This window comes from Leiobunum rupestre, chromosome 9 (assembly GCF_980474605.1).
Source record: "Leiobunum rupestre chromosome 9, qqLeiRupe1.1.hap1, whole genome shotgun sequence".
Taxonomy (NCBI): Eukaryota; Metazoa; Arthropoda; class Arachnida; order Opiliones; family Sclerosomatidae; genus Leiobunum; species Leiobunum rupestre.
The window spans coordinates 30170817-30197058 of NC_143392.1; the positions used below are offsets into that span (position 1 = coordinate 30170817).

Sequence of the window (26242 nt, forward strand, 5' to 3'; positions counted from 1 at the left end):
GTTATTTAGGTAGTCGGCCGTATTCTGCATGCACTGAGAGAAAAAATCCCTGTTCAAATTACATTAAAGTGTTGCAAGCAGGGGATGCCAAGACGTTTCTATAAATATAACAGCTTATTCCGTATTAAAATATTACAAGTATTTTTATGTGAATTTAACATGATGAAATAGCTGTAAATAACGCAGTAATAAAGTCTGTCAAATCAACATGAATAACAGTCTGGAGTACGTGAACCTTACACGTAATTTGATTGGCATATTAAAGTTGGTTTCACACATCCGTCGGTAGAAAATACTTTTTACATCTCAGTAAATTCGATAAGTAGCAAATAATTAATTCAACAAACTATATTGTAGAAAATACACTAACACGTTGGGTCAAATTTACGAATATTAAACTGAATTTTTGACGTGGTAGCTAGTGAAAAAACAGCTAATATGCAGGGCCGATCTCACATTTTTAATAAAATATAATTAAGAGGTTTTCCGAAAAGACAATTCGATAAATTCCGGGGCTACAAGGGTAAAATCCCTCAGAGAGACCCTAAAATGCACCACTTGTTCTATGGTTTTAAAGAAATAAGTCATGTTCTATCCGTTTTAGTTAGTAGTTTTTAAAGTTTCACGCGTAAGGTTGATTTCTAGTACATAGCTAAGGTAGCCTACGTAAAGAGACTATATTCCAAAATATAGCACGTTTATAATTTACATGTTTAAGAAATTACTGATACACAGCTATTTCACTAGTAAAAATGATTTTGTTTAAAAAATAACAATAAAATCAGAAGATTTTTGAACAAAAATTTACCTGTTTTACGAGGCAACTGGGTTTTCAGGTTTGCCAGATAGATACAAATCTAATTGTGAGCCTCTCTGGTTCAAGAGAAATCGGGCCAAGCCTTTTGCCTCTCTATAATCCAAAGTAAATAATCACGTAAGTAGTATTTTACCGAATTGTTTATTGCTGTAAATCAATTCGACAAACGACTAAATATAAAACGTTCGCTCTTTTCTGAAAGAAACACTCGCTTAAGTTGTATAAAATATCTCATGGTTTTTATATTTATTCATTTTTCTTATTTATTTCGTTCAATTTGTATAACGTTTTAATTAATATTTAATTAAAACCATTTGAGGCCGATAATGGATGGCTATAACCACAAAACATATCATGACTCTATCATTAATAGATTTCAAAATATAAAGTCAAAGTTTAGTGCACCCAAAAATATAATTTTGGACAATGTCGGATTCGAAAACATTTCCATATCACTTCTTGGTCTGTAGGGTGAAGGATTATCAAAGAAATTACCATGCATTATGCATAATTAAATTTACGGGGTTCAGATGCCATAAACTAAGTAGATTAAGGGTGGTCATACGGGGGGCGCCCCCAAAGTATTAAAACAATAAATAAAACTGTTTAAAACATTTGTGTGCTGAAATAACCAGTTTTTCAAAAAATATTGGCTCTCCGATGAATTATACGTTTGAAGTTTGTAAATTGGAATTAATGGATTCCAGTATATCTACAGTGTCAGATATGCTAAGTGTTTTTAAAGAACTTCAATGTTAATCTTACTGAAGCTAGCCGTTTAAGTACATATCTGTTACTCAAGTAAACTTTACATAATGAACTGTTAATTTTACACTCTCGATGTGTGTAATAAATGCAGCTGCAAATATTCCTGAACATTTTTACAATGTCCTTCTGTACATTTTACAAGACCAACCCATTTTTATAGAATACAGGCCATTTATGTTCTTATGTTCCTGTATAAAATAAAGGATACGTGTAATTTGTACAGGATCATTCTGTACAAGTTGTACACACACGTTTCATGTAAATATCTTCTGTTAAAATAAAGGATAACAGTAATTATCACAAGAATATTATGTGCAAGTCATATACAGACGGCTCATGTAAAATTATCCTGTTATAACTAGGGCTTTGTTTCTCTCAGTGTGACCCTGCAAGTAAGAAGGGCAACGCCTACTTACTTCGGCGCTACCATTCGACGAGAGCTCACTGATTTCCCTCTTCTTTCCCCTCTTGCTTGGCCAATTGAAGGGCTGCTTTAGTGTGACGTATTGCTGGTTTTGAATTCGTAACTTCCGGGTATAATTTTCCGACATTTTTAATATCATTTGTAAAGTGAATTTTGCCGAAACTGCAATGGGAGTTATTGCTGCTGTCGTGCGATAGGCTTAGCGGAAGAAGTAGAAATTTTAACGGAGGTAGCATGGAATTGAGAATGTTCAATGTTGAGCTAAGCGCATCTATTACACTGTGATAGAGATATGATGCCATTTTACAAAATGGCAGATATCAATATCTCATAATGCGATAACTGCCGAAATTATTTGTCCAATTACTTGAAATTTTCTACTTTTCATTACCTATTAAAGATAATAAATCCTATTAATTTTAATAAAATTCGAGGCCATTTTGGAAAATGGCGGATGTCTGAGAAGTTCCGTAATTATTCGACGATAAATCTGAATTTTTCTGTCTAATTAAATGATCGAATAAATAAGTCCTTTCTATTTTGAAAGAATTCCGAAGCCATTTTGCAAAATGGCGGATGTCTGAGAAGTTCCGTAATTATTCGTCAACTATTCTGAAATTTTATATTTCTAACTGAGTAAATTAGTCCTATTTCTTTTGAGAGAAATAAGCCGTTTTTCAAAATAACGCACATCAATGTATCCCTTGGTGCGGTAAATTCTTTATTGTTATTGTTAAAAACCCTTTTAGGAAACTTCATATAAAATGGTTAAAATTTAATACATTTCGGCAAAATCCAATAATATTGGGTAAGTTCTTATATCATTGGATTAATAGAAAATAATTATGGTTAAATTTATCATTTAGTCATAATTTGCATAAATTGAAATATTATTAAATTAGTTCAATTGGCATTGTAGAATTATTGGTAATTCGGGGAATTATTGGTAATTCGGGAAATTATTGGTATTTCAGAAAATTGTTATAATTCAGGAAATTTTGGGTAATATGTAAAATTATTGGTAATTTGGGGAATAATTTGTTATTCTGAAAACTAATGATAATTCTGGAAACTATTAGTAATTCTGGAAACTATTAGTAATTCCGGAAATTATTGGTAACTCGGGAAATTATGGGTCACTCGGGAAATTATTGGTCACTCAGGAAATTATTGGTCACTCGGGAAATTATTGGTCACTCGGGAAATTATTGGTCACTCGGGAAATTATTGGTAACTCGCGAAATTATTGATAACTCGGGAAATTATTGGTAACTCGCGAAATTATTGGTAACTCGCGAAATTATTGGTAACTCGCAAAATTATTGGTAACTCGCGAAATTATTGGTAACTCGCGAAATTATTGGTAACTCGCAAAATCATTGGTAATTCGGGAGATTATATCCCAATATGTAAAAACATGGTCAAAAGCAGTTATGCCCCAAGGTAAGGTAGAACTAATTAAAAATTGTATTTAGTAAAAAACTAATAGACTGTAAACAAAATTATGTTAATTACACAATATTATGGGAATTTTTCAATATATTCAAATATACACAATATTATTTCAATTTACCAATTTTATATAAGTAAACACAATATTATTTCAATTTGCCCACTATTATTTCAATTAACCAAATATTATTGGAAATTGCTCAAAATTGTTCAATGTAATCAAAATTATTTGAAGTTACTCAATATTATTAAAAACACCAAATATAGTTTGAATTTCTCCCAATTTATATGAATGTCGACAATTTAATTTGAACTAATTTTATGTTATTGCAATTTACCCAAATTATACGAAATTACCTAAATTAATCTGAAATTAACCGTAATTATTTCAGTTAACCCAATGATATAAGAATATATATACCTATATTAAATAAATTTTTTGATAATTTTTCTAATAACAATCAAGAGATATATTGTTATGCGCTATTTTGCAAACGGCAGATTTCAAATTAATTAACAAATAATTTCGGCAGTTATCGCATTATGAGATATTGATGTCTGCCATTTTGTAAAATGGCGTCAGATTTCTATCACAGTGTAAGGGACTTATTTATTCGGTCAGATAATGTAATGTAGAATGTAATATAAATCGACAAATAATTTCGCCAGTTATCGCATCATTAGGTATATTTATATCCGCCATATTTCAAAATGGCGTCGGATTATTATTGGAAAACCCATAGGTCTAACTAACTCGGGCAGATAATGAAACGTAGAAAATTTCTGATTAATCGACGAATATTTACGGAACTTATCGCACGAAGAGTTTTATTGATATCCGCCATTTTCCAAAATTGTGTCGGATTTCTATAAAAATCTATAGTACGAATTCATTCGGGCAGATAATGTAACGTAGAAAATCTTAGGTTAATCGGATACAAATTACCTAACTTATTGCACCATGATTTATATTTGTATCCGCCATTTTATAAAATGGCGTCGTTTTTCTATCGAAATCTAAAAATCTGTTTACAACGTTCAGATAATGTAATGTAGAAATTTTAAGATTTATTGGCGGAAAGGTTTTACAAATATTTTTATTATACCTCAATTTTCTACCTATTTAATCAAATTAGCTCGAGTTCACCCAAAGTGGTTTTTATCCCCCCTACTTGTCCAAAGTAATCCAAAAATGTTAATTTTACAATTTTCTTAATTTTTTTAATTTGTTTTTGTTTTATTGAAATTTTGCACAGGGGGGGGGGGACGACCCTTAGAATTTGTCATTTTCGCATGTTATTTTACATAGACTTTTTCTTATCTTATGTTGTCAAGAACATTTTTGGTTGCCATGGTAAATTTTTAAGGATAAGATTTCTTTGTTATCTCTGAATCGACAGCCCATTCTAGAGATTAGAAATTATGGGTTTTGGAAGCGAAAAGGTGAGGGGGGAAGAGCTGCTAGGGGAAAACAAATTATTGCAAAAAATTTAGAGAATGAATTCTGGGTAACGAGGAAAGCAGAGATAATGTGGCGATTGAAGGGAGGGGAGGAGTCTGGTGATTGTTATCAGGGTAGCGAGATATCAGACTAATAATCTCGTTACGCAGGTCATAATCCCCTTGTTTTAAACAGGATGTCATTCAATGTTATCTTTTAACAAAATTTCATCTCATTCCTGAAAGACATTTAACGTTATTGAATTTTAAAAATATTTTTCACTTCAAAATATTCGGTATCGTTTCACCCCGCAGTATTAACCATTCCTAGTACGACTTAATGAATCCCGCTTTCATTTATTAAAAATTCACTGGCGATAAATTGAATTTTATATCGAAGGAGGGGTTATACAATCACCGTGTCAGTCTGTCTCTCTGTGGGTCTGTCTGTCAGGCCTGCGAACGCGTTCGCATTATCCATGCAAAGGTTAATCATTGCGTACGCAGTTTCTAGAAATTTCTGCGTTCGCAGTTTCTCGAAGGGTTGGCAAAACCACCGTGTGAGGGTGAACGTTAACGGATTAATTTGCGGTTGGGTTTGTTTTGGATGGTGTTTTTTCGTTAATGCTCACTGTCGTGACGGTTTTAATTCAGTTTGATTTGGTATTTCGTTATTGTAATGTTTATGCGTCGGTTGTGAATGTTGAGTTCGTGTTATGACGGTTGCGGGTGTTGAATTCATGTTATGACGGTTGGCGGTGTTGAGTTTGTGTTATGATGGATGTGGATGTTGAGTTCGTGTTATGACGGTTGTGGGTGTTGAGTTTGTGGTATGATGGTTGTGGATGTTGACTCTGTTGTGTTTGTACGGGCGTTTTCTCTCCAACTTCTAAATGACTTTGGGACGGACCGAGTGCTGAGTGTTATGTAACCCCTCAACGTCCAATGGCAGGGTTTCCAACAATTGTTCACGGTATACGTCTTAGTATCAATTTGCGATTTATTGGCGCCGGCCGGGAATCGAACCCGGGTCTGCCTCGTGGAAGAGATTTACTCTAACCACTCAAGTTACGGTGTTTTTCTAAAAACAGCTTTGGCTAATGTCCTTTACAAAGTTATAATATAAATTACATTAATCTTATATTTAATGAAATATTTATAAATTATAGTAATCTTATATTTAATGAAATATTTATAAATTATATTCATCTTATATTTAATTATTTCTAAATTATATTAATCTTATATCTGATTAAATATTTATAAATTATATTAATGTTATATTTTATTAAATAATTAAGTATTTTAATGTAAAAGTTAATCGTGATCAAGAATTGAACTCGGGTCGCATTGTTACCACGCGGATAGTTCACCGCCGAGCCATTGACTTCCTTATGGAAAATGTTAAAGTAAAGTAACCATTATGATAAGGCGGTTTTTTTTACAAAACGGATTAATACAATATCTGTGGATATTTTTTATTGAACTTTGTTTTTTATTTTTGTGAACTTGTTTTTATTTCGTCGGGAATTGAACCGGGAGCGCGGTTTTAAGACTTGGATTGGTTGCCGCTGTGTTATTGTTTCCTTTTACGTTGTGTTATAAATCTGTAATATATTATTCAATGACGTTGTTAAACTCTTTAATTGTCAGTAGGTTTATTTTTTCGGATACGCTTTTTTGTTGTGTTTTTTAACTGATCGAGATTACGTTCTTTTTTTGTCTAATCTTTGATATTTTTGGTTTTTTCTGTCTTATATTTGTATCTACTATTTTTTAAGTTTATTTCCTTTTTCCCGCAAAATCGTCCAGTCTTAGAGGAACCTTTAAGAGCGTAAGTCATTCCCAAATGCTTATCCGGTTTCATTATAATAACGTGAAAAATCGTATTTGTGAATGGTAAGGTGTTGCGCTTCTTGATATTATATTTTCTATTGCTTGATTTCTAAGTATTTGAACTAATTTATTGCTTGGCTGCGTTATAATATTTTTCTATGAATTATTTTGATTCTGAAGTCTGATTGCTTGACTGCGTTATAATATTTGTCTATGAGTTTTGTTTCTGAAGTCTGATTGATTGGGTTGTTATTGTGTATTTTTCTATTCGTTATTTTTATTTTTTGATACTCTAATATTTTAAACTGGATATAGTATAACGTTACTTCTGCGTGTTTCAAATGTGCGTGACGTGAAGGGTATTTTCACGTTTTATTTGGATCAGTTTTTAAATTTTAAATATCTTTCGTTTTATTTGTATTTTATTTCGTTTTTTCAGTCGTATATTTTTATCGAGTTGTATACATCTTGCGCTTACACTTATGTTGGTGTGGTTTGAAACTGGGTCGTCATTACTTCGTAATTTATTTTAAACGTTTTCTCGACTGATTACGATGTTTAATTTGAAATAAAATGAGCGTTAAAGATGCGGCAAGTATTTCGTAAGCGAGAAAAATACAAATACCCTCTAAAGATATTTCTTTCATTAAAATTGGCTTCGTATTATATTTGTTTTAGTACGTCTAACTCGCTGTTGTAACTACTTAATTTATAATATTCTGAATAAATTATGCTCGGTTGTTTCGTCTCAATTATTTTAATAATAATTAAAATTTTATACCGGGCGGGATTGAACCGGGATTACGTTTTAAGTAAATAACTCGGAATTGCGGAGATATATCTTAACTCGGAATTGCGGAGATATATCTTAAAGAGTCATCTCAAAAAATTAATACCGCTAGGGTCAATTCTTCCGAGGAGAGGTATATTTTGGCTTGCCAACTTGTTTTAAGTTTTTATTTATCATTTCGGATACATCATTTGAAATAAATATATTAAAGGTTATCTTGTAGATGATGCTCCTAGTTCAAAGAATTACCCTCAATTTAGCAAAACAGACCCTGTTTAAAAAAATTATTTGAGAAATTAATTCACATGCGCTTAATATTCATAGTAATTTCATTTACTTTAACTGAATTCCACACCCAATGTAGTCCCTTCATTCTGAAATATATCAAAGTTTGTTAGAATAATTGGCGAAGATTTTAATAAATCTTGAAGCGCTTACATCTTTATTTTAATTGTTCCAGAAACTTCTATATTCAATTCGTCATGTCCCTCTTCATCTACAAAATGATTTCCATGTCAATGGTTAATATATCAAGTTAACATGGCCCTTTAGAGCGGACCCGAGGTCCGAAAAGAAATAATTCTATGTTGTAAAAGCTCTAGTTTAAAATTTTGGCGGAAAAATAAATGTCTTACGTATAGACTTACGACGAGTGTACCCGAGGTGTAAATCACCGATTTTGATGAAACTCGGGGGATATGTAGACCTTGGGGTAATATTAATTTTCACCAAGGGAAAAGTCACGCTGGGCTTCCGTTTTGCTATGGCAACCGAAAATGTTTTTGACAACATAAAATGAAAAAATCTACATTTAAAAAAGCATGGGATTTTCTCGGTTTCACAGGGGGAATACTTGATGAATTTCACCCAAAATTGTTCAAATTTAGCATTTTAGTTGAAATTTAAAACTTTAATTTTTTTTTGGTTTTCAAAAAATTACCGAGAAAATCCCATGCTTTTTAAAATGTAGATTTTTTCATTTTATGTTGTCAAAAACATTTTCGGTTGCCATAGCAAAACGGAAGCCCAGCGTGACTTTTCCCTTGGTGAAAATTAATATTACCCCAAGGTCTACATATCCCCCGAGTTACATCAAAATCGGTGATTTACACCTCGGGTACACTCCTCGTTAGTGTCGAACGTACCGATGAACTGCATTATTGATCCACACTTTAATTTGAAAATTAACACTGAATTTATGTTTATTGAAAAACTCAATCAAATGAATCTTTGTAAAGGCTAACTTCGATAATTTCGTTGCTTAATTGAAATGAATAGTTTTTAATAAATCATATTTTTATTAACATATACGCAATGTTAAGTTAAAAGGAGCCACCTATGGACTGCATTGCGTATATACTAATCTCCACCACTCTCCCCCTATTCGGCTTTCCGTTGCTATGCAAATCGTTTGGAAATTTTTAATATTTAGGCTTTTTTTCTCTATTCGGTGTTATAGACGCGAGTCAGATTTTCCGCACGGTACTGACGAGTCCCAAATAGGACGGAACCGGTCTACCATTGGAATTTCTGGCTATTTAATTTAATTTAATTTAATTATTCACTCGAAGATCTATTTGGTCAGAGTTTAGCGTATTTTTGTTCGCTCGAAGACGTATCGGTACGAGCTATTAGTAAGTTTTTAAATTTCTTCATATTTGTAGGGTTTAGCTTTATTATCCCTTTTCATAATGGACTTTTCTACTTATTCGCTAATTATATAATATTTTTATTAAAACTAATAAATGTATGGTAAATTATTGTTTGTCACAAATTCTTATCCAAGCCTCTAGAGGTTCTGGTCGCGAGTTTGCTGAAATTATTTTGGTTATTTTGATTTACGAGTTCACGATCTCATTTAAAAAAACGACCATAAAAATTTGAGTCAGCTCCCCACTATTAATTTTTGAGGTGGCAACGCTCATCCCAACAAGTTACCCGACCCTTCTACTAAAATAATTATGGTTCAATGAATTCGTACAAAAAAGTGTTAATGTATCCTGAAACGTAAGATCAGACATAATTCATTTAAAAAAAGTTGAGTTTTCCACTTAATCGTTGAAAACTTTCGAGTACCACGTACCGGTGGAAAAATCTATTTCTTAAAATCTTAAAAACGTATTTCATTTTTCTGAAATTTAGAAAGTTAAAAGTTCCCTAAGGAATTATTATACCCTGAAAATATCACAATTCTATTGCAAATATTTTTAGGGGAAATATCTAGGCCGATCAAATTGAGACATCCTGTATATTGAATTTCACGTTTCTCTGTGGTTTAAAAAATGATGGCCAATACCAGTGTTCCGAGGTGGAAAATGCCAGCTGTGGAAAATAGTGGAAAATTCCGTCCTCGACATAAGTTAATTTAGTGGCCAATCTGGCCAAATGTGGCCAATAAATATTTTTACCACAGAAAAGTTTTGAATAATAATGAAAAATATTTAAAAAAAGAAAATACTTAAGGAAAATATATGCATATGAATGGTCAGATTCTGATTAAGAGGAACCGGTTTCGTTCCCAACTTGTGGCACTGGGTGATTACTCGGAACCACTCCTTCTGCGTTGAGTTTGCAAGTTCTCTCCCCACTGGTTTAAGGGGTTTTACCCGAGTTCTTTGGTTTCCTCTTTCCATAAATAAGTAGGGAGCTGTTGCCTCGCGTGGCTTGAAAGGCTTTCCACCACCCTCCTACGCATTGTAACCTGTTTAAAGGCATTAAAAGTCATTCTATGACTTGGGCCTAAGGTGGTAACCACGCCTTGGGCATTAGCCTAGATGATTGTTATTATAATTTACATTAGAATAGACCGTTAATTTTATTGGAATAATTTTTCCTAACATTGTAAGTTCAGTGTTAACTAAGACAATAAATGTCTTAACAATTCAATTCCAATTACTTTTTTAAGCTTTAAAATGTAATTTTTCTTTATTGGTCACTATTTGCCACTGGCCTGGACTTTTTTACAAAAAGGTGGGTTTTAAGGAACAATGGCCTATAACCAAAACATCTGTAGATTGAATATTGAGTCTTGACGGTGGTTAAAAATTCGGTTTAAATTCTTAATTTGGGGAGGGGGCTTTATTGAAAACCAAAATATTGAAAAGTATTATTTGCGTCCGTTGCTCGCTTCTTGGGAATAATCCGTGAACAATAGAAGCAGCGGAGGGTTCGAGTCCAGGCTAATCGTCGCAACTTCGGGGCATTCCAGCCAGTGGAAAATCCTCCGACCCGCCTCACTCGCAAATTTCCGGAGAAACGGACAACGGAACAATATTCTGTAGGGTAGAGAGTTAACCCCTCCCTACATTCCGAGGTTTTTTTCGGCATTTTTGTAAAAAGTAAAATTAATATTTATCAAAAAAATAAAAGTGTAATTCCTAAAACTTTAAATTATTCTCACGGTGTGAACAGTGTCATATACTGCAGTAAGATTTTTCAGTCGGTCTTACCTGTAGTATAAGTATCTATATAAAATTAATAGCTCTCCGAAGCTAAGTCAGGCGTGTGGTATTAGAAAAAAGATCCGTTTTTCTTCAACGGCAACCACAATACTCAACCCCCTCCCCGAAATAGCTACACTTCATTTTACCTACCCACGGACAAACGTTTCTTAAGTTTCTTATATTTCGACACTAAACGAAAGGCAAACTTTACCCGCGCATTTTTGGGTTCCATTCGCATAGACGTCATTTCCGTGTTGGCATTTGCAAACGAACTTAAACAGAGAGACGGCGTCGTCTTTGCAAGATCCGTTTTTCTTTTGACAGATCTGGATATTTTCAGAAACATCACAAGCGTTTGCTGAAATACGGAAAGCATTTTTTAGTTCCATCAAGAGTTCGTCAAAGAAGGACACTTCTACTGGTCTTTAGTCGTAGTCAACACTCGCTTAAGTGCTACGTCATGTAAATTGTTGCGCCATCCGTTGCAATTATTTTAATAACTAAACTTTTACTTACAACAAACCTTTTACCATGGCGCTTATTGTTTTGCATGAGCGAAACTAAACGGGCTGGGTAACATGAATGGCAACAATTAGACAGGCTAAGTCAGTCATTGGAAGCGTATAGGAGGAACGGGTAGATTGTACACAATTAAGCTACGTCTTCCCTCCTACAAGTTTCCTCGTTCACGTTTCCGCAGGGTGGCTTCACCTGTCTAATGAAAATTTGGATAAAACATAACAAAGGCACTATTACGTTCCAAACATAATATCAGTAAACTTCCGTGTTCGCACTCGCAAACGAAATTTCTCGAACCCACCGCTTTGCAAGTGCCATTTCTGCTGGCACAGAAGTATTCGTAATCGGGAAGTTCACACACGCTTTCTAAAAAAATGTTTTGTTTAGTAATATCATACGCCACATAATCGTTCGAAAGTGTGCACTTCCCGAGATCAAATTTCAATGAAACCTCGTTTCACATAAAAAAAAGACATAAGCCACGGTCACACTAGCGCTTAAAACCCAGTTTAGAACGGTTTGAAATGTCAGTTTTTACCGCCGACGATAATTCTTGGTTCACACGTGCGAAACCGCTTCACCCCGGTTCGCTTATAGCCAAGGCTTAACGTCCTTTCAAATTATGGCCAGAATTTGGAAAATACTAAAATATATCCCGAGAAAATTAGTTAATCATGTTTACTATATATACAGTTATATTATTTAGAATTTTATTCCTATAATTTTTGAAAATACGACCAATTTTACTTCCCCGCCTTGTCGTTGTGAAAGCGATTCTAAGCGAACCGATTTGGAAAAGTTGCTTCCCAAACCTGCACGAAGCGATTTTTCAAGCTGGTTTTGAAAACTAGTTATCTAAAACGAAGCGATTTTAGGGGTAAGTGTGAACCTCGCTCTAGTGGACTCTATATGGAAAATTCTTTTAAAAACGTACACCGAGGAAAAACTCCATCCTGATCCCCGGGCACCTGCGATCATCGACTTCCAAAATGTACTCAAATATTATCATAAAACAAACAATATAAACATGGTGATCTAGAATCTTGAGAATTATGATATTTACCATAGATTACAAAAGCCAGAATCGCGGGAGGAAGTCTCAAAACCCACTGCACTAACTTCCGTTGATGACGCGTTTTCTGTTACGAATTTGGAAGTGACATAAGTTAATTACGTCACACGGTTTCATTAAAAATAATAGTTTTATAGCAAACGTATGAAAATATGTTACATAAAGTATCGCGTGAACTGAATTTACTAGAAACTAGACGCCTACTTGGGCATCTTTTGCTTTCCTACGGATAAACAAAGCCTTCCAGTTCACACGCGCATCGGAATGAGTACTACTGGCTAAATTTTGATATGATACATTTTAATCTTTCCAACAGCCGCAAATTTCCGCTTGAAATATGAAAATCAGTAACTTTACTTCTATTTCCCCCTTATTTTAGTTGACAAGGATACGAAGACTATTTGCGTGATGGCAACTTAAAAGCTAACCTGCAACGCTAGACTTTCAATTCTTTAAGAGAGTGGATGCAAATATCCCTTTTTTGTAAAAAAAAAAAGCTTTACCCACACACCCGCAAAACAGAAATTCCGTTTATTTTACTGAATTAATCTCTCAATGACCCAGAAATTATAATTATCGATTGGTCTTCAAATGTTACGCTCTGGTTATGATATAATTAAAACGAGACACTTACTTGGGCATCTTTGGCTTCCCCACGGATGGACTGGGATTCCCCATTCGCACTCGCAAACGAATTCTTCGGGGTTCCACGAGTCTTCTCTGCAAGTTCCGTTTTTCCAATAGCAGGCGTTAATGTTTTCTACAAGATCGCATGTCCTATTCTTTCCTGAAATGGAAAATGTTTAGAAGAGTTTTCTTGCTATTTTATATAACACTAGCCGAGAAGCTGGCCCTCAGCTAGTTGTGTGTTTTGAGGCACTCCATCCCAGTAAGGCCTCCCTGCCCCTTTTCCACATGCCAGAATTACCGGTGTACCCTTTCCCCCCAGCCAAAATAACATAAAAATTCGCCTTTCTCACTCACCCCAATATATATATATATATATATATATATATATATATATATATATATTATTCCTAATTTCTCGAATCAACTTAGGGGGTTCTTCGAGGGGGGAAGGGTGTAGCGCACATCCCAATGACATAAGATTATGGGGTGAATCCGACTAGAGGTCGAAAGCCCTTCACGCCAAGATAGCCAACAGCTCACTACACTAATTATTACCGCTAACAACATCTGAGAAAAGAATTGACTATTACCTGGGCATATTGCGCTTCCCGAAGAGGGAAGGTGGTTTCCGTTTTCGCATTCGCAATAGAAATCATTAGGATTACTCCAGAATTCTTTACAAATACCGTTTTTCCGTTGGCAGTTCCAAATGTTCTCTGGCAGATCGCAGGCGGTCGTGGTGGTCGTGATGGTCGTTTGTTCTGAAATAGTTAAATTGTAAACGAACGTGTTGTTAACTAATCAGTGGGGACGGTAGTCCCCACAGCAAGGTCCGGGAAAGTGACTAGCTTTTCGAGACCGAGCTAGTATTATCCCGAAGCAACTAAGGGCCGATTTCAGCCCCTTGTATCTCCTCAACCACTCAGAGTAGCGAGACAAGCAAAAGAATTGACTATTACCTGGGCATATTGCGCTTCCCGAAGAGGGAAGGTGGTTTCCGTTTTCGCATTCGCAATAGAAATCATTAGGATTACTCCAGAATTCTTTACAAATACCGTTTTTCCGTTGGCAGTTCCATATGTTATGTTGCAGATTGCAGGCGGTCGTGATGGTCGTTTGTTCTGAAATAGTTAAATTGTAAACGAGCGTGTTGTTAACTAATCAGTGCGGACGGTAGTCCCCATAGCAAGGTCTGGGAAAGTGACTAGCTTTTCGAGACCGAACTAGTATTATCCCGAAGCACCTAAGGGCCGATTTCAGCCCCTTGTATCTCCTCAACCACTCAGAGTAGCGAGACAAGCAATCTACCATACAATAAAACTATAAATCTAGGGTTGTTATGCTAATAATGCGACGTAGTTCAAAGATAACCAAAATTTCAAAAAAAATACTTCTTCATCTTGCAGACAGCTCTAGAGAAAACACTACTTATATGATTTGCATACAAATTGGTGACCACCTTTCACTTGCTTTTTTATTGTGGCGTTCCAAAGGATAAGTCTCAGTGCCTAAACCGTCGTCGAGTTGATGATGAAAAACGTTAGCCCCACCACAATATTTTATCAAATTTTTGTATTGCGTCCAAACAGAACCTGCTTGTTTCCGTGGTTTCGTGTCTCCGCTATATCTACAAATGTATTATCTAACGATTTAGGCCCATAGAACGCTTCGTCACGTTTCAATTTAAAATAATTTGTACGATTTTTTATTTAAAGGGAATATAACCTCCAGTCTTTTTTAAGGGTTTTTTATGTTTTTTATGTATTTTATATTAACAATTTTGGCGGGAAATCACTAACCAGCGCCAAAAATATCTGAAGTCATAGGAGGGAGCGGGAAATGAACGAAGTGTTGAGGTTATATTCCAACTATAACCCAACTATTAAAGAAACAATTGCCACTGCCATGATTAAAAAGCCTAATACGTTAAAGCTATACGTTTAAAAAACTGTTCAGTGTATTAAGTGTAGGTGGCTCAATGGTAAGACACTTGGCTGTCGTGCAGAGGGTGGTTGTTCTAATCCCGGTCACCGGATTTGCTTTTATTAAATACAAAATTTCAATTTCTTCTGCGCAATAATTTAAATCGAACCCATTATCTTTATATATATACATATGAAGTTAAAAATTAAACGCTATTAATGAAACTGAAATTCCAATTTTCAGTGAAACGCAATAAGTGTCGGTATTTCTGTGGTAGAACACTTGCCGGTCATGCAGGAGGGCTCGGGTTCGGAGCCCGCCCGAGGCGCTCGAAAGATAATAATAAGACGTATAACATGAACATTTGGTGAAAACCCTGAAATTGGGCCTTGCCGTAACCCTCAGCACTCGGTCCGTCCCAAAAGTCAACAAATAGGTTTCGGAGAGTAGAGACACCCTACGTACAAAACAAAAACTCAAAAATCACACACGACACAAACACAAAATACACATCACCATTGCAATACACATCACCAGTACAATAGCAAAATTTCAAAAAAGACTGCTAAATCGCAACAGTCGCGGCGCGGCGGTGAGAAAACACTCACCGTCACGAGAGTTTTGCAAAACTTAAATAATAACAAATTCACGAAACTGCGAACACGGTTTTTACACTTGGACCCGACCCGGTACTGCGAACACGGTTTTTACACCTTGACCCGGTACTGCGAACGCGTCCCCCCCTCCCCTGACAGACAGACACAGTAACAGACCAACAGACAAACACACACGGTGATGGTAAACCTATTCCTCGGAGAGGTAAAAATAGCATAAATTCATTTTGTGTGCCTAATATATGTCAATCAAGACATGCAATAAAAATGTTATCAAATCTATAACTATAAGTCTTAAAGTTTGTCCTTTTATTTATCTATTTATTTATTTATATGTCATGTTCGAGAACGGTTAGCTCTAGAACTTTAAAATTTTAACTCAATATCCAGCGCCTGATTTCCAACTAAACGCCTAATTCCAAATACCTGACATGATTATTAATCTAATTAAATTTTAATCATAATTAAATTTCATTTTACTCGACTTTGGACTTTCGCCTCTTTGTTTCCCTTATCTATTTTTCCTGCGGGTCTCGGCTTTTAGTTTTTTCTCGGCTTCCGAGCACAGAGGAGGAGAAGGTGTTCGAGGTGGAGAGGGAGGGAAGGGTTGAGGATGGCGATTGGGGCTCCCCTGATCTCCCGCGCCAACCCTTTGCTTCCCTTATCTCATCTCTTGAGTTCCTTGCGCCCGTCCCGACCTTTAACGGGTTAGTGTGAAATTCGTAGAAGGGGAGTTAGTGTCAAAGAAAGGGACCTCGTAGAAGGGGAGGTTTAGTTGGGATTTTTAAGTAGTTCAGGACTTTTTGCTACGCGTGTTACGTTTTTGCTACGCGTTTGCGTTTACCTTTCTTACGTACAAATCAGATCTAATTCATTAAAACTATGACCCCGGGCGAAGCTGGGTATTAAAGCTAGTATTCAATAAAACCAATTGCAATATTAAACTTTAATTATACCGTATATAACATGTACAAGTAAAAAACTTTTAGTGGCCCTGGTTATTTATTTGGCACTTTCATTGTCAATCACAACGTCGTCCTTGACTTTACCTTGACCGTGACGACAGACCGCGATTTTTGCTCAGTTTCGTTGTTGTCGTTGTCAAAGCCCGTCTCTTCCCTCTCTATGAACAGTTCTCTCCCCCATTTGACTTTCCCCTTCTAGGCGATACACCTAACCATCGATTTTTACGGGAGCCGTTAAAAATATTCAAATTATTTTAAATCAATGATTACGCACTTAAAAAACCTAATTAAATTGAAATATATGAAAGGCACGTGTAACTAAAAAAACCGCGAGTAATATTTTTAACGAGTCGAGTTATCGAGTACTAGATTAGGAGCTGGTTTTATTCAAGTAATTATGAAATTAAATTAAATTTAAAAGGAGTATTAAGTAACTTTCAATGCTGATAAAAATTTATTTAATTTAAATGAACCACAGTTTTCCCAACTTCGAAGGTACCGTTTATTGCCCCCAAAAGGTTTGAAGCAACGAGGATAGAAAAAACAAATACTCGACGAGTTTAGAACGCAGCTTATTCGAGTAATCGGGTACCCAACAATGCAATTTTGTGGTACTAGGTAATCGACGAGTTCTCTTCAATTACTTATTCGAGGTCGAGTACTCGAACTCGACCTCAAAAAAGGGCGAGTACTCGAACTCGACCTCAAAAAAGGGCGAGTACTCAACGACGTCCGAGTTCACGCACAGCCCTAGAGAAAGCCCCTCAATGCTGTTAAATTCTTCTTTATTGGTCTTATCAACCCGTTGGGGTCTCAGAGAAGAATCATCTGTAGGCAATTTAATTTATTCTGAATTTTTAAATAAATAAAATAACAAACCTTCCCAGTAAGTTGTTGTTTCCCAATAGTTATTCGTTGACTTAGCTTCAATCTCGCACACTAGCAAGATCGTTACTAGCAAGACCAACGCGTTAAACGGTGTTGCACTCAATCTCATTTTCAGCTATTGAAATTTCTTATTAGAAATAATAAGTAATGCAGTCGGGTTAGAAGACGGTCAATTGAAATAAACGAAACCGTTTGGTAACCTTCGTGGCTGATTCAAGAGATCGAACTTGTTCCTCTTTGATTAATATATGACATGTGGCATTTTTCACCCATTATATAGTGATACTTATCAAGCGTTGATTATTTTCACTCTGTCACCGTGGTGGAGTATTGGACACCTGTTGCTTCCCGATAAGCTTTTTTGAATTAAGCTATCGGTATTGCAACATAATTTATTGAAATAACTACGAAATCTTCCATGTGTATTTATAGCAGTACCAATTAACTACTTTTAGGCTAGGCCAACACTTACTTTCTGCTTTGGACGCTATTCTGCGTAAACGTTTTAAAAGCTAACTGCACTAGTCTTAGCGCCCAAGTTATATTTACGATTTTCAACTTGCAAATTTAGTTATATTCATGATTAAGAATACAAACTGGTGCTTTTTCCGTATACAACCCAAAATAGCCGTAAGAAAGTGTCGCCCCTATCGTAGCCGCAGCGCGAAGTAATTTTTTTATTACTCGAGTAGAAGTTTCGGAGATTTATCAGTTTAAAATTATTCGTTACTCTTTCAAAAATACTTAATCTCGGCCTACTACAATCTCTGTTGATTATCTGTTAATTTGATACAATTGATCCACCCCACAACCCGCGTACGCACTATTGTCATATTTGAATTTCGTGCCATCTAACTCGTTCGCGTTTCGCTACTTTATTTCCAAAACCTGGTAACTCGAAAAATTCGTTTTGGTTAAAAATTGATTTAAATTAACGTGTTCACGTTTCGTTACCTTATTTTCATAACCAGGTAACTCGAAAAATTCGTTTTCGATAAAATTCCTCTTGGGTTTAAAAGTTAGAGTACAAAATGATTTTCAATTTGTTCAAATATAAATTTAATATTTTAAATATAGTTAATACACCGGGGGGGGGGAGAATTGTGTGTACTTAAATGTCCGGGACATCTTGTTTTTTCTGCAACAATTTAAATGATCTATATCTTTTAAATTGATTATTTGTCGGCGATTATTTTTTCACCAATAAATTCGCTTTAAAACGTACTGTAAGGGGGAAGTGGGCTAGTTGGCCTATATTTATTTCACAATTCATATTTTGGAAATCTCAACTCATCGGATTTAATACACTTGGTTGAAACAAGAATGTAATAATAATAATCAGCTAGGCTAATACCCAAGGCACCACCTTAGGCCTAAGTCATAATGCGACTTTTGAAGCCCTTAATTCAGGTGGCCGGGTTACAATGCGTAGGAGGGTGGTGGCAAGCCTAGCATGTCACGCGAGGAAAGAGCTCCCTACACTAACTATTACCGTTAACCTCGACAAGTTTTTATGGAAGGGGAGAACTATCGACGGACACGTTGAGCCCCTAACCCCGTCACGCTAAGGGGGGGGGGGAGGAAAAAAGGAGGAAGTCTTATTTTTGCGTCCTCGCAGCAGCGTTAGTCGCGTCGAAACAACCAATGAGATTGCAGTATTATTTGATTTTATTAAAGTGGAGGAGCAAACCGGGGGCCCCAACGGGTGGAATTGGAGAAACGCTAAAAATAATCTCGACATATTCATTCTCCCTGAAAATAAATAAATACATTCTTGGTTGAAACCAATGTCAAAATTTTTCCTATCTTACTGTTATTGTCATAGTCTATGTATTATTCTTAATTTTTAAATTAAAATTAACCAGTCCTATCATAAGTAACGTAACAACGTAAGTATGATATTTCCCATTTGTAAAAATACCAATTACGTTTCCAAAAGAATTATAATTGAATATTATAAATATACTCTTTGATTCTGAAAGAAGGAATTTTGATGTTTTAAAACGTTTTACCTTCCTAATCTTACGATTAGCCTAACTTTAATAAATTAACCGAATTAAAAGCAAAATGATCCGGATTTTATTTTGAATGAAAAGCACATGGTGGCGCTGTTGTTGAAGGAAAGCTTGCCTTAATTTTATCCAATTATTTGTACTGTTATAGTAATGGTTTAACAATAAAAAATTTTTAGTATCTGGACATTGTTCATTTAAAAGTACCAGCCATTTAATAAAACCACGCGTAACATGATCGTTTATAGGGTTATAATCCAAATCGGATTTATTACTCTACTTCTCAAAATATGGGATGTTTCATACGTCTGCCACAATTTCTAGAGCATGTATTTGATTCAAACTTTAATTTATAAAACAATGTTAAACGGAATATCACTTGTTTGCCTGTAGATATTCCTCGAGGAACGGTAACTTTAAAATAGTATACATAATATTATTAGTGTTGTTAGTCGTAAAATATTCCGCAGAAAATGACAGAGGCTTTTTTTTCCGGAAACTTCTCCGTATTTTCCCGAAAAAAAATAAAAAAGTTTTCATTCCACGATTAGTCTAATATATTGTTTGCAAATTTAAATAAAGCGGCATTTTCGCCACATTATTTCGATTCTAAAACTAAAACTGTAGACGAGTTTAAACTAGAGTTGTTAATTTTCCGGAAAAATGGAATGCGGAAAAATTTCTAGAAAAGTTTCCGCAAATCGGAAAAATAAAAATTGAAACAAATCTTTTTATCGATATAAAATGTCAAATAACAGTAAACATACTACAAAACATTAATAGTGTTACATTGTTAATCAATTTTAACTAGTGTAGAGGTTTAGTTTTACTTTTAGATTGTAAAAAATTCGGTGAAAATTCCGCTTTATTTAAATTTGCAAACAAAATATTAGACTAATCCTTGAAAGGAAGCTTTTTTTATTTTTCTCGGAAAAATACGGAAATTTTCCGGAAAAAAGGTCTCGGTAAATTTTCCGACTTACAACACTAGTTCAAACTGATTAACAATGTTACACTACTAATATTTTTTAGTATGTTTACTGTTATTATACATGTTGTCAGAATTTATAGCCCGGTGTACCGGTAACAAAAAACCACACCACCGGAGGCCTATCATCAGAATGCCCTACGCCAGCGTCCACAAGCCCGGACAGGTGACAAAACCAGCATGGGTAGCAGAACCCTACTACTGATGGTCGCACCCTCGACGCAAGCCGCTCAACCCAGCAGAAGGTGCAACAATGGGACGACCAGCCCGCCACTTCGCACACAGCAGTGGGATAGAGAACGGATGCTCTAGCAACTCCGGCCGACACCCCACCTACAGAGGCAGGGAGCCAAGCCCTTTGGATAGGGCGCCTAAAGGGGAACGGCAGGCACACAGCAGCCCGCATAACCCGGCACAGCTGACACCGGAGATCCCGGTGGAACTTCAAAAGGCCGGGAGATGGGTCCGCCGTGCCCTCATACGGAGGCCCGCAGCCCCACAGCAGTCAACCCAATCCGCCGAGGCGGCCAGTTTGCCCGGCCCCTCGCCATTAGCCTGGGCCTAAGCCCAGTATCCAGCCCACACCTGACCGAAGTCGGAGGTTGGAACTGTTATTATACATTTTAGATAAAATCGTTAAAAACCCTTAAAAAGTAATTTATGTTTAAACTTTTTATTTTTCCGATTTGCGGAAAATTTTCATTCGCCAAACAGCTTATCATTAAAGAACTAAGCGTTGTTAGAATGGGCAGTGTCATTTTTATGTTTTTTGGTGTTACTTATGATAATAATAATATTAAGATTTCTTGTTATTAATATTGAAGAAATTTCATTGAAAAATTTAATTTAGGTGGTTTATATATTACTGTTATATTTTTAAAAACTAAGAGTAAAAATGTTTTTTTACTGAAATGCCCACAATACAGTAATTCTTACTTAGTTACTGATACGTGTATTATTATTTCAAATTGCCTCACCTTAATGGTAAATTCATAATGTTTTTGGAAATTATACGTATTATAAATAACAGTTATGTACCCTGAATAAGTTTAAGCGTTATGTCTCCTGGTTTAAGTGTGAAGTGAAGGGGTTTTGTCATTCTCCTACCTTTTGATTTGAGAGTGCTAGTTTTTGCTCAGTACATTAGTCCGGATTGAAAACAAACTAACGTACTTTAAAATTTTTAAATAGTCTTACTAAACCTAAGTTTTAGGTCCGAATAAACATAAAGTTATTTTGTTGTTGATTTCAACAACAAAAAAACTTCAAAGAAAGATTTATTTTTCTCCTATCTCGTTGAGAATCGGTTTTGTTCTACTGCTCTTCGCTCTCTAGTCTCGAGATCCCCGTGGAAAATTCCCAACAATAAAGAGGTAAACGTGGCACCAATAAGGCATGCAAGCATAGGTGGACAAAATAGTGATTCGTTTCCTTCTATTGGTTTTATACTAAAAATTGGAACGTATATATTTACAAAATGTAATTTCAACTCGTGAAACTAGCCATACTATTGGCTAACGTAATAATCGAATTATCAAACACTATAGTAGGGTTTTCGAGCGGGTCCCAAAAGGCACAGTGGAAGACCACCTCCCGCACCTCCCTCCCTCCCGCACCGCCCGCGAGTACAGTGGTAAATACTTCAGTGGTGAACAGCCAAAGGCAGGAGTGATGATGAAGGGTAAATACTTAGGTGGTGAACGTACAAATGCAGGGCGGCGTCGGCGGTGTATTACCAAAGGCAGGGCGGTGTCGGCGGTGAACAGCCAAAGCTACACGGTTGAGCGGTGAACGTGTAAAGGCAGCAGCCTTTTTGTGTATTAATGGTTGACGCTCATCTCTTTACCCCCTCGTCGAAAAGAAGGGTTATAATCCTGATTGACAGTCCCCGCTTTCCTTGGGCGGTGAACGTGTAATACTATAGAGAGTGGTGCATAAGAAAATGTAAAGACTGTACCCCGATAAAATGAAAGCCTTATAGAAGGCAGCAGTCTTTCTCGCTATTAATGATAGAAGGCCCCCACCTGCAGAAAGAAGAGTTTTAATCCTGATTGACACTCCCCGCTTTTTCACCGCCTGTACGAAGCGCGTACGTTTCTCCGATTCTATTGTACACGCTCTACCGTACCAAGACCGTGTAAACTACGAATTAAGAAATAAACAACATTTTATTATGCAAATTAGATTTACATTTGAACCATTGATTTCCCCGGTATTAAAGTGGCGAATGAGTGGTGGTGAATGTTATAGCGGTGGAGCGAAATCCATGGGTTTTCCCAGTTACAATGCGGTGCTGATGTAAATACAATGACGCTATAACTGAGTATATAAAATCGACCGATCAGTGGATAACCAAACAAACTCGAAGAAGATTCAAGTCAAGAAGAATAACCCAACAAGAACTATGTAAGTAAAATTTCCCTCGTCCTGGAGAAAAATTAGTTATGTAATTTTTTAGGTATAACAAATTTCGTTTTTGGACTATAGGTATAAAAAATCGATAGTCCCTGATTTTGAATTCTTTGACGGGCGGACCAGAGATGAAAAGCCGGAGAAAATAGTGAAAGAAGCGTCAGCATGTTCGGCCGAAACTACATCCCGGGTCGCATCGTGGACTTTCCTCCCGCCGTACCCCCGAGCTGACCTCCCTTCCCGCACTCAACGACAGAACACTTGGGTCGAGAAAAACGTTCACGGCCTCGCTTGGGACTATGGTTTCACCCCGTACAACAAATTGGAAGAATGCATGCTAATGGCTACTCACGGCTATGACCGCGTATTTTGTAAAGGAGAAAAAAGTGCATATTTTTATTAGAACTAATTGGACATGCGGTATGTGTCACAACGTCAACTGGAAGTCTACGAGTCGTCCACTACCAGATGTCGAATATAGCTATTCTACGGTGTCTTCATCAAGGGCGAGTGTTGAAATAAAATGAGCGTTAAAGATTCGGCAAGTATTTCGTTAGCGAGAAAAATACAAATAACCTCTATAGATATTTCTTTCATTAAAATTTGCTTCGTATTATATTTAACTGATAAACTTGTACTGTAAAAAGGGTTAAATTCAATTGTACATTGTTTTAGTATGTCTAACTCACTGTTGTAACTACTTAATTTATAATATTTTGAATAAATTAAAATCGGTTGTTTCGTCTCATTTATTTTAATTATAATTACAATTATATACCGGGCGGGATACAACCGGGATGACGTTTTTAGTAAATAACTCTGAATTGCGGAGATACATCTTTAAGGGTTATCTCGAGAAAATATTACGACTAGGGACAATTCTTCCGAGGAGAGGTATATTTTGGCAAGCTTGCCAACTTGTTTGAGAGAGCTAAATTACTGAATATTAGTGATATCTGTAAACTCTTTCCCCTAAAAGAAATAAGATTGACCAGATCTACTGATCTTATCTTAGTCCCTTTTTGTTAAACGAAAAAAATTAACATCACTTTTTTACTTAACTTGTTATCAGAGAACGTGCAATGTTTATATAATAATTTATCCCATTTTAAAAAATGTGTTAAAGGCCTTATTTTACGTAAAATAATATGATTGACTCTATTGGTACTGTTTTAACCTCTCCAAGGGGACTATGTAACCTCGGAGGGGTATTACAATCACCGTGTCTGTCCATGTGTGTCTGTGGGTGGGTGTGTCTGTCTGTCTGCGAACGTGTTAGCATTTTCGGAGCAAAGTGTAATCGCTGCGTACGCAGTTTCTAGGAATTAAGGACAAAGTTTTGTCCAACAGAGCCCTCTTTTTGTCATTGGGTGTAGTATAATTTTCTTTTGGGAATTGTGATTGTACGTGAAGAATCTTCGACGTTTGGGACGAACCGAGTGCTGAGGGTCACGGTAAACGTCTCAACGTCCAAATGACAGGTGTAACGGTCAGCGTCATCTGTTGATTTTCATTGGTACTAATAGTCTAAAATGCTTCCCCTTAACGTCAATTTATTCTTTACACTCTTTTTAGAAACGTGTACTGGGCGTCGACATTGCCGTACAGGTAACCGACGAGCACGCGCTCTAATGCAGAAATGTTATCTCCCCAAAACCGGTTTTTTCATCACCCTCCCCGTAAATTGTAAGGTAATGGCGGTCGATTGGGAAGAAGCATTTAAGAGCCTATAATATTTTCAATATTTATAAATTCAATTAAAATTGATTTATTAAATATGAAATACGTTCGACGACCGGAACCGAAACAGGGTCATATTTTAAGATGGCGGATTGTTTACCGCTGAGCCATTGACTTTCAGGTCGATATATCGAAAATAAAAAATATCAGAAGCAAACTCATACGAGGTGACGAATATTTTGACTTGCCAATTTGTTTATAATAATATTTTCGTACATTTTTTAGAGCACCGTTTCGAAGGTCAAGTTCGCCCATTTGCAAACCATGCACTCAAACATTTTACTTTTCATTTACCGTGCAAACCACCGTACAATAAACGAAACAAGTAAGTTACAACCACTTTAAAACGTACCCATGTTCGAATCTGAAACAGACTGGTAGTCGGTGATCTGAAAATGTATTCCTTTCTTTGCGTTATCAGCACAACTAGAGAATAATATAATTCCGCGGAGAATTGATTTCGTTGTACATTCCTGGGGTTCAGAGAATACGGGTACACCAAAAAATCGGGTTTCGAAACAATATTGTTATTTATAAAAAAGATTTATATATCGAAAAGCATTTAGAGATTTTATTGTCGAATCTACCGCGATGAAATAAAGTTCTATCTCTTCTGGAAACTGATTGAAATTATGTAATTATTCATCATAGGAATATCAGTAACTGTATTCGTGACATTTATCGTAATACGTTCTACGCGTTTAAAACTCGTGCTTTGGATAACTATTAGAGGTGTGTAAATACAATTTTTTGGGGATCGAATCGAATATCAAATATTTTTTTCAAAGCACGGCAAATACCAAAGCGAATATTTATAACGTCAAATAATTTGGTCGAGTATATTTAGGGCAAAAATGTAGGCCAGTTAACTGATCAAATACCAAATAGTATTTCGAATATCAAATTATTCGACGTATTTGGTTTTCAAATAGCCAAATAGTTTGCGTATTTGTCAAAAAAAAGTAATTGAAATCACTGTTCGTTTTACTTGAAAATACTAAAATATTAAACCAAATACAGTATAGCCCAGAACAAAATTCCCTGGGCTAACTTGGTAAATCAGTGGTATAATGACGGGCCCGTCCTAAAAGATGGTCTTTTAAATTTTTAATTTTACTTAGCCTTCTCTAATGCTCTTAATAAAAAACACGGAAGGGGGTCCATTGTCTCAGGCTGCAGGTGGGCCCAGGGATTTTTTAATTATAGGTCCCTGAGCCCAATTTTTATTTTTAATAAAAAGGGGAAGATGCTAGGTTCAATTTTTTTGTCGGAAACAATTATTCGTGGAGTTATGGAAATTCAAAGTTAAGCCTTTGTTCCCTATGTTTTTGAGCATTGCATCGAGTATTCAAGTGTTCCCCGTATTGGCGCCTGACGGCGCCGCGCACTCACTTCGCTCGAGCGCTGGGGGTGCGCGGCGCCACCCCAACCCCATTCTTGCTATCACGATGGGCCTTCTATAACGCAACCTAGAGGACAGTACCAAGCCTTACACATCAAGAATTGACC

General features: G+C 36.0%; 1 protein-coding gene across 1 annotated transcript; it reads right to left on the reverse strand.

Moving 5' to 3' along the window:
• Window positions 1–7680: 7680 nt before the first annotated feature.
• LOC149927103 (uncharacterized) lies at window positions 7681–17826 on the reverse strand. The gene is made up of 8 exons (XM_090159032.1): window positions 17573–17826; window positions 14151–14312; window positions 13782–13952; window positions 13196–13348; window positions 11182–11328; window positions 7966–8023; window positions 7865–7901; window positions 7681–7798 (listed from the first exon to the last, which is right to left on the reverse strand). The coding sequence occupies exons 1-8, from the start codon at window positions 17688–17690 to the stop codon at window positions 7784–7786; spliced, it is 861 nt and encodes a 286-aa protein (XP_090015158.1). The 5' UTR covers window positions 17691–17826; the 3' UTR covers window positions 7681–7783.
• Window positions 17827–26242: the final 8416 nt, after the last annotated feature.

Coding starts and splice junctions, on each gene's coding strand:
- LOC149927103 (XM_090159032.1), bottom strand. CDS start 17,690: ATGAGATTGAGTGCAACACCGTTTAACGCGTTGGTCTTGCTAGTAACG. Junction 14,313..17,572: donor AACAACAACTTACTGGGAAG/GTTTGTTATTTT, acceptor TAACTATTTCAG/AACAAACGACCATCACGACC. Junction 8,024..11,181: donor TGGAACCCAAAAATGCGCGG/GTAAAGTTTGCC, acceptor ATCATTTTGTAG/ATGAAGAGGGACATGACGAA.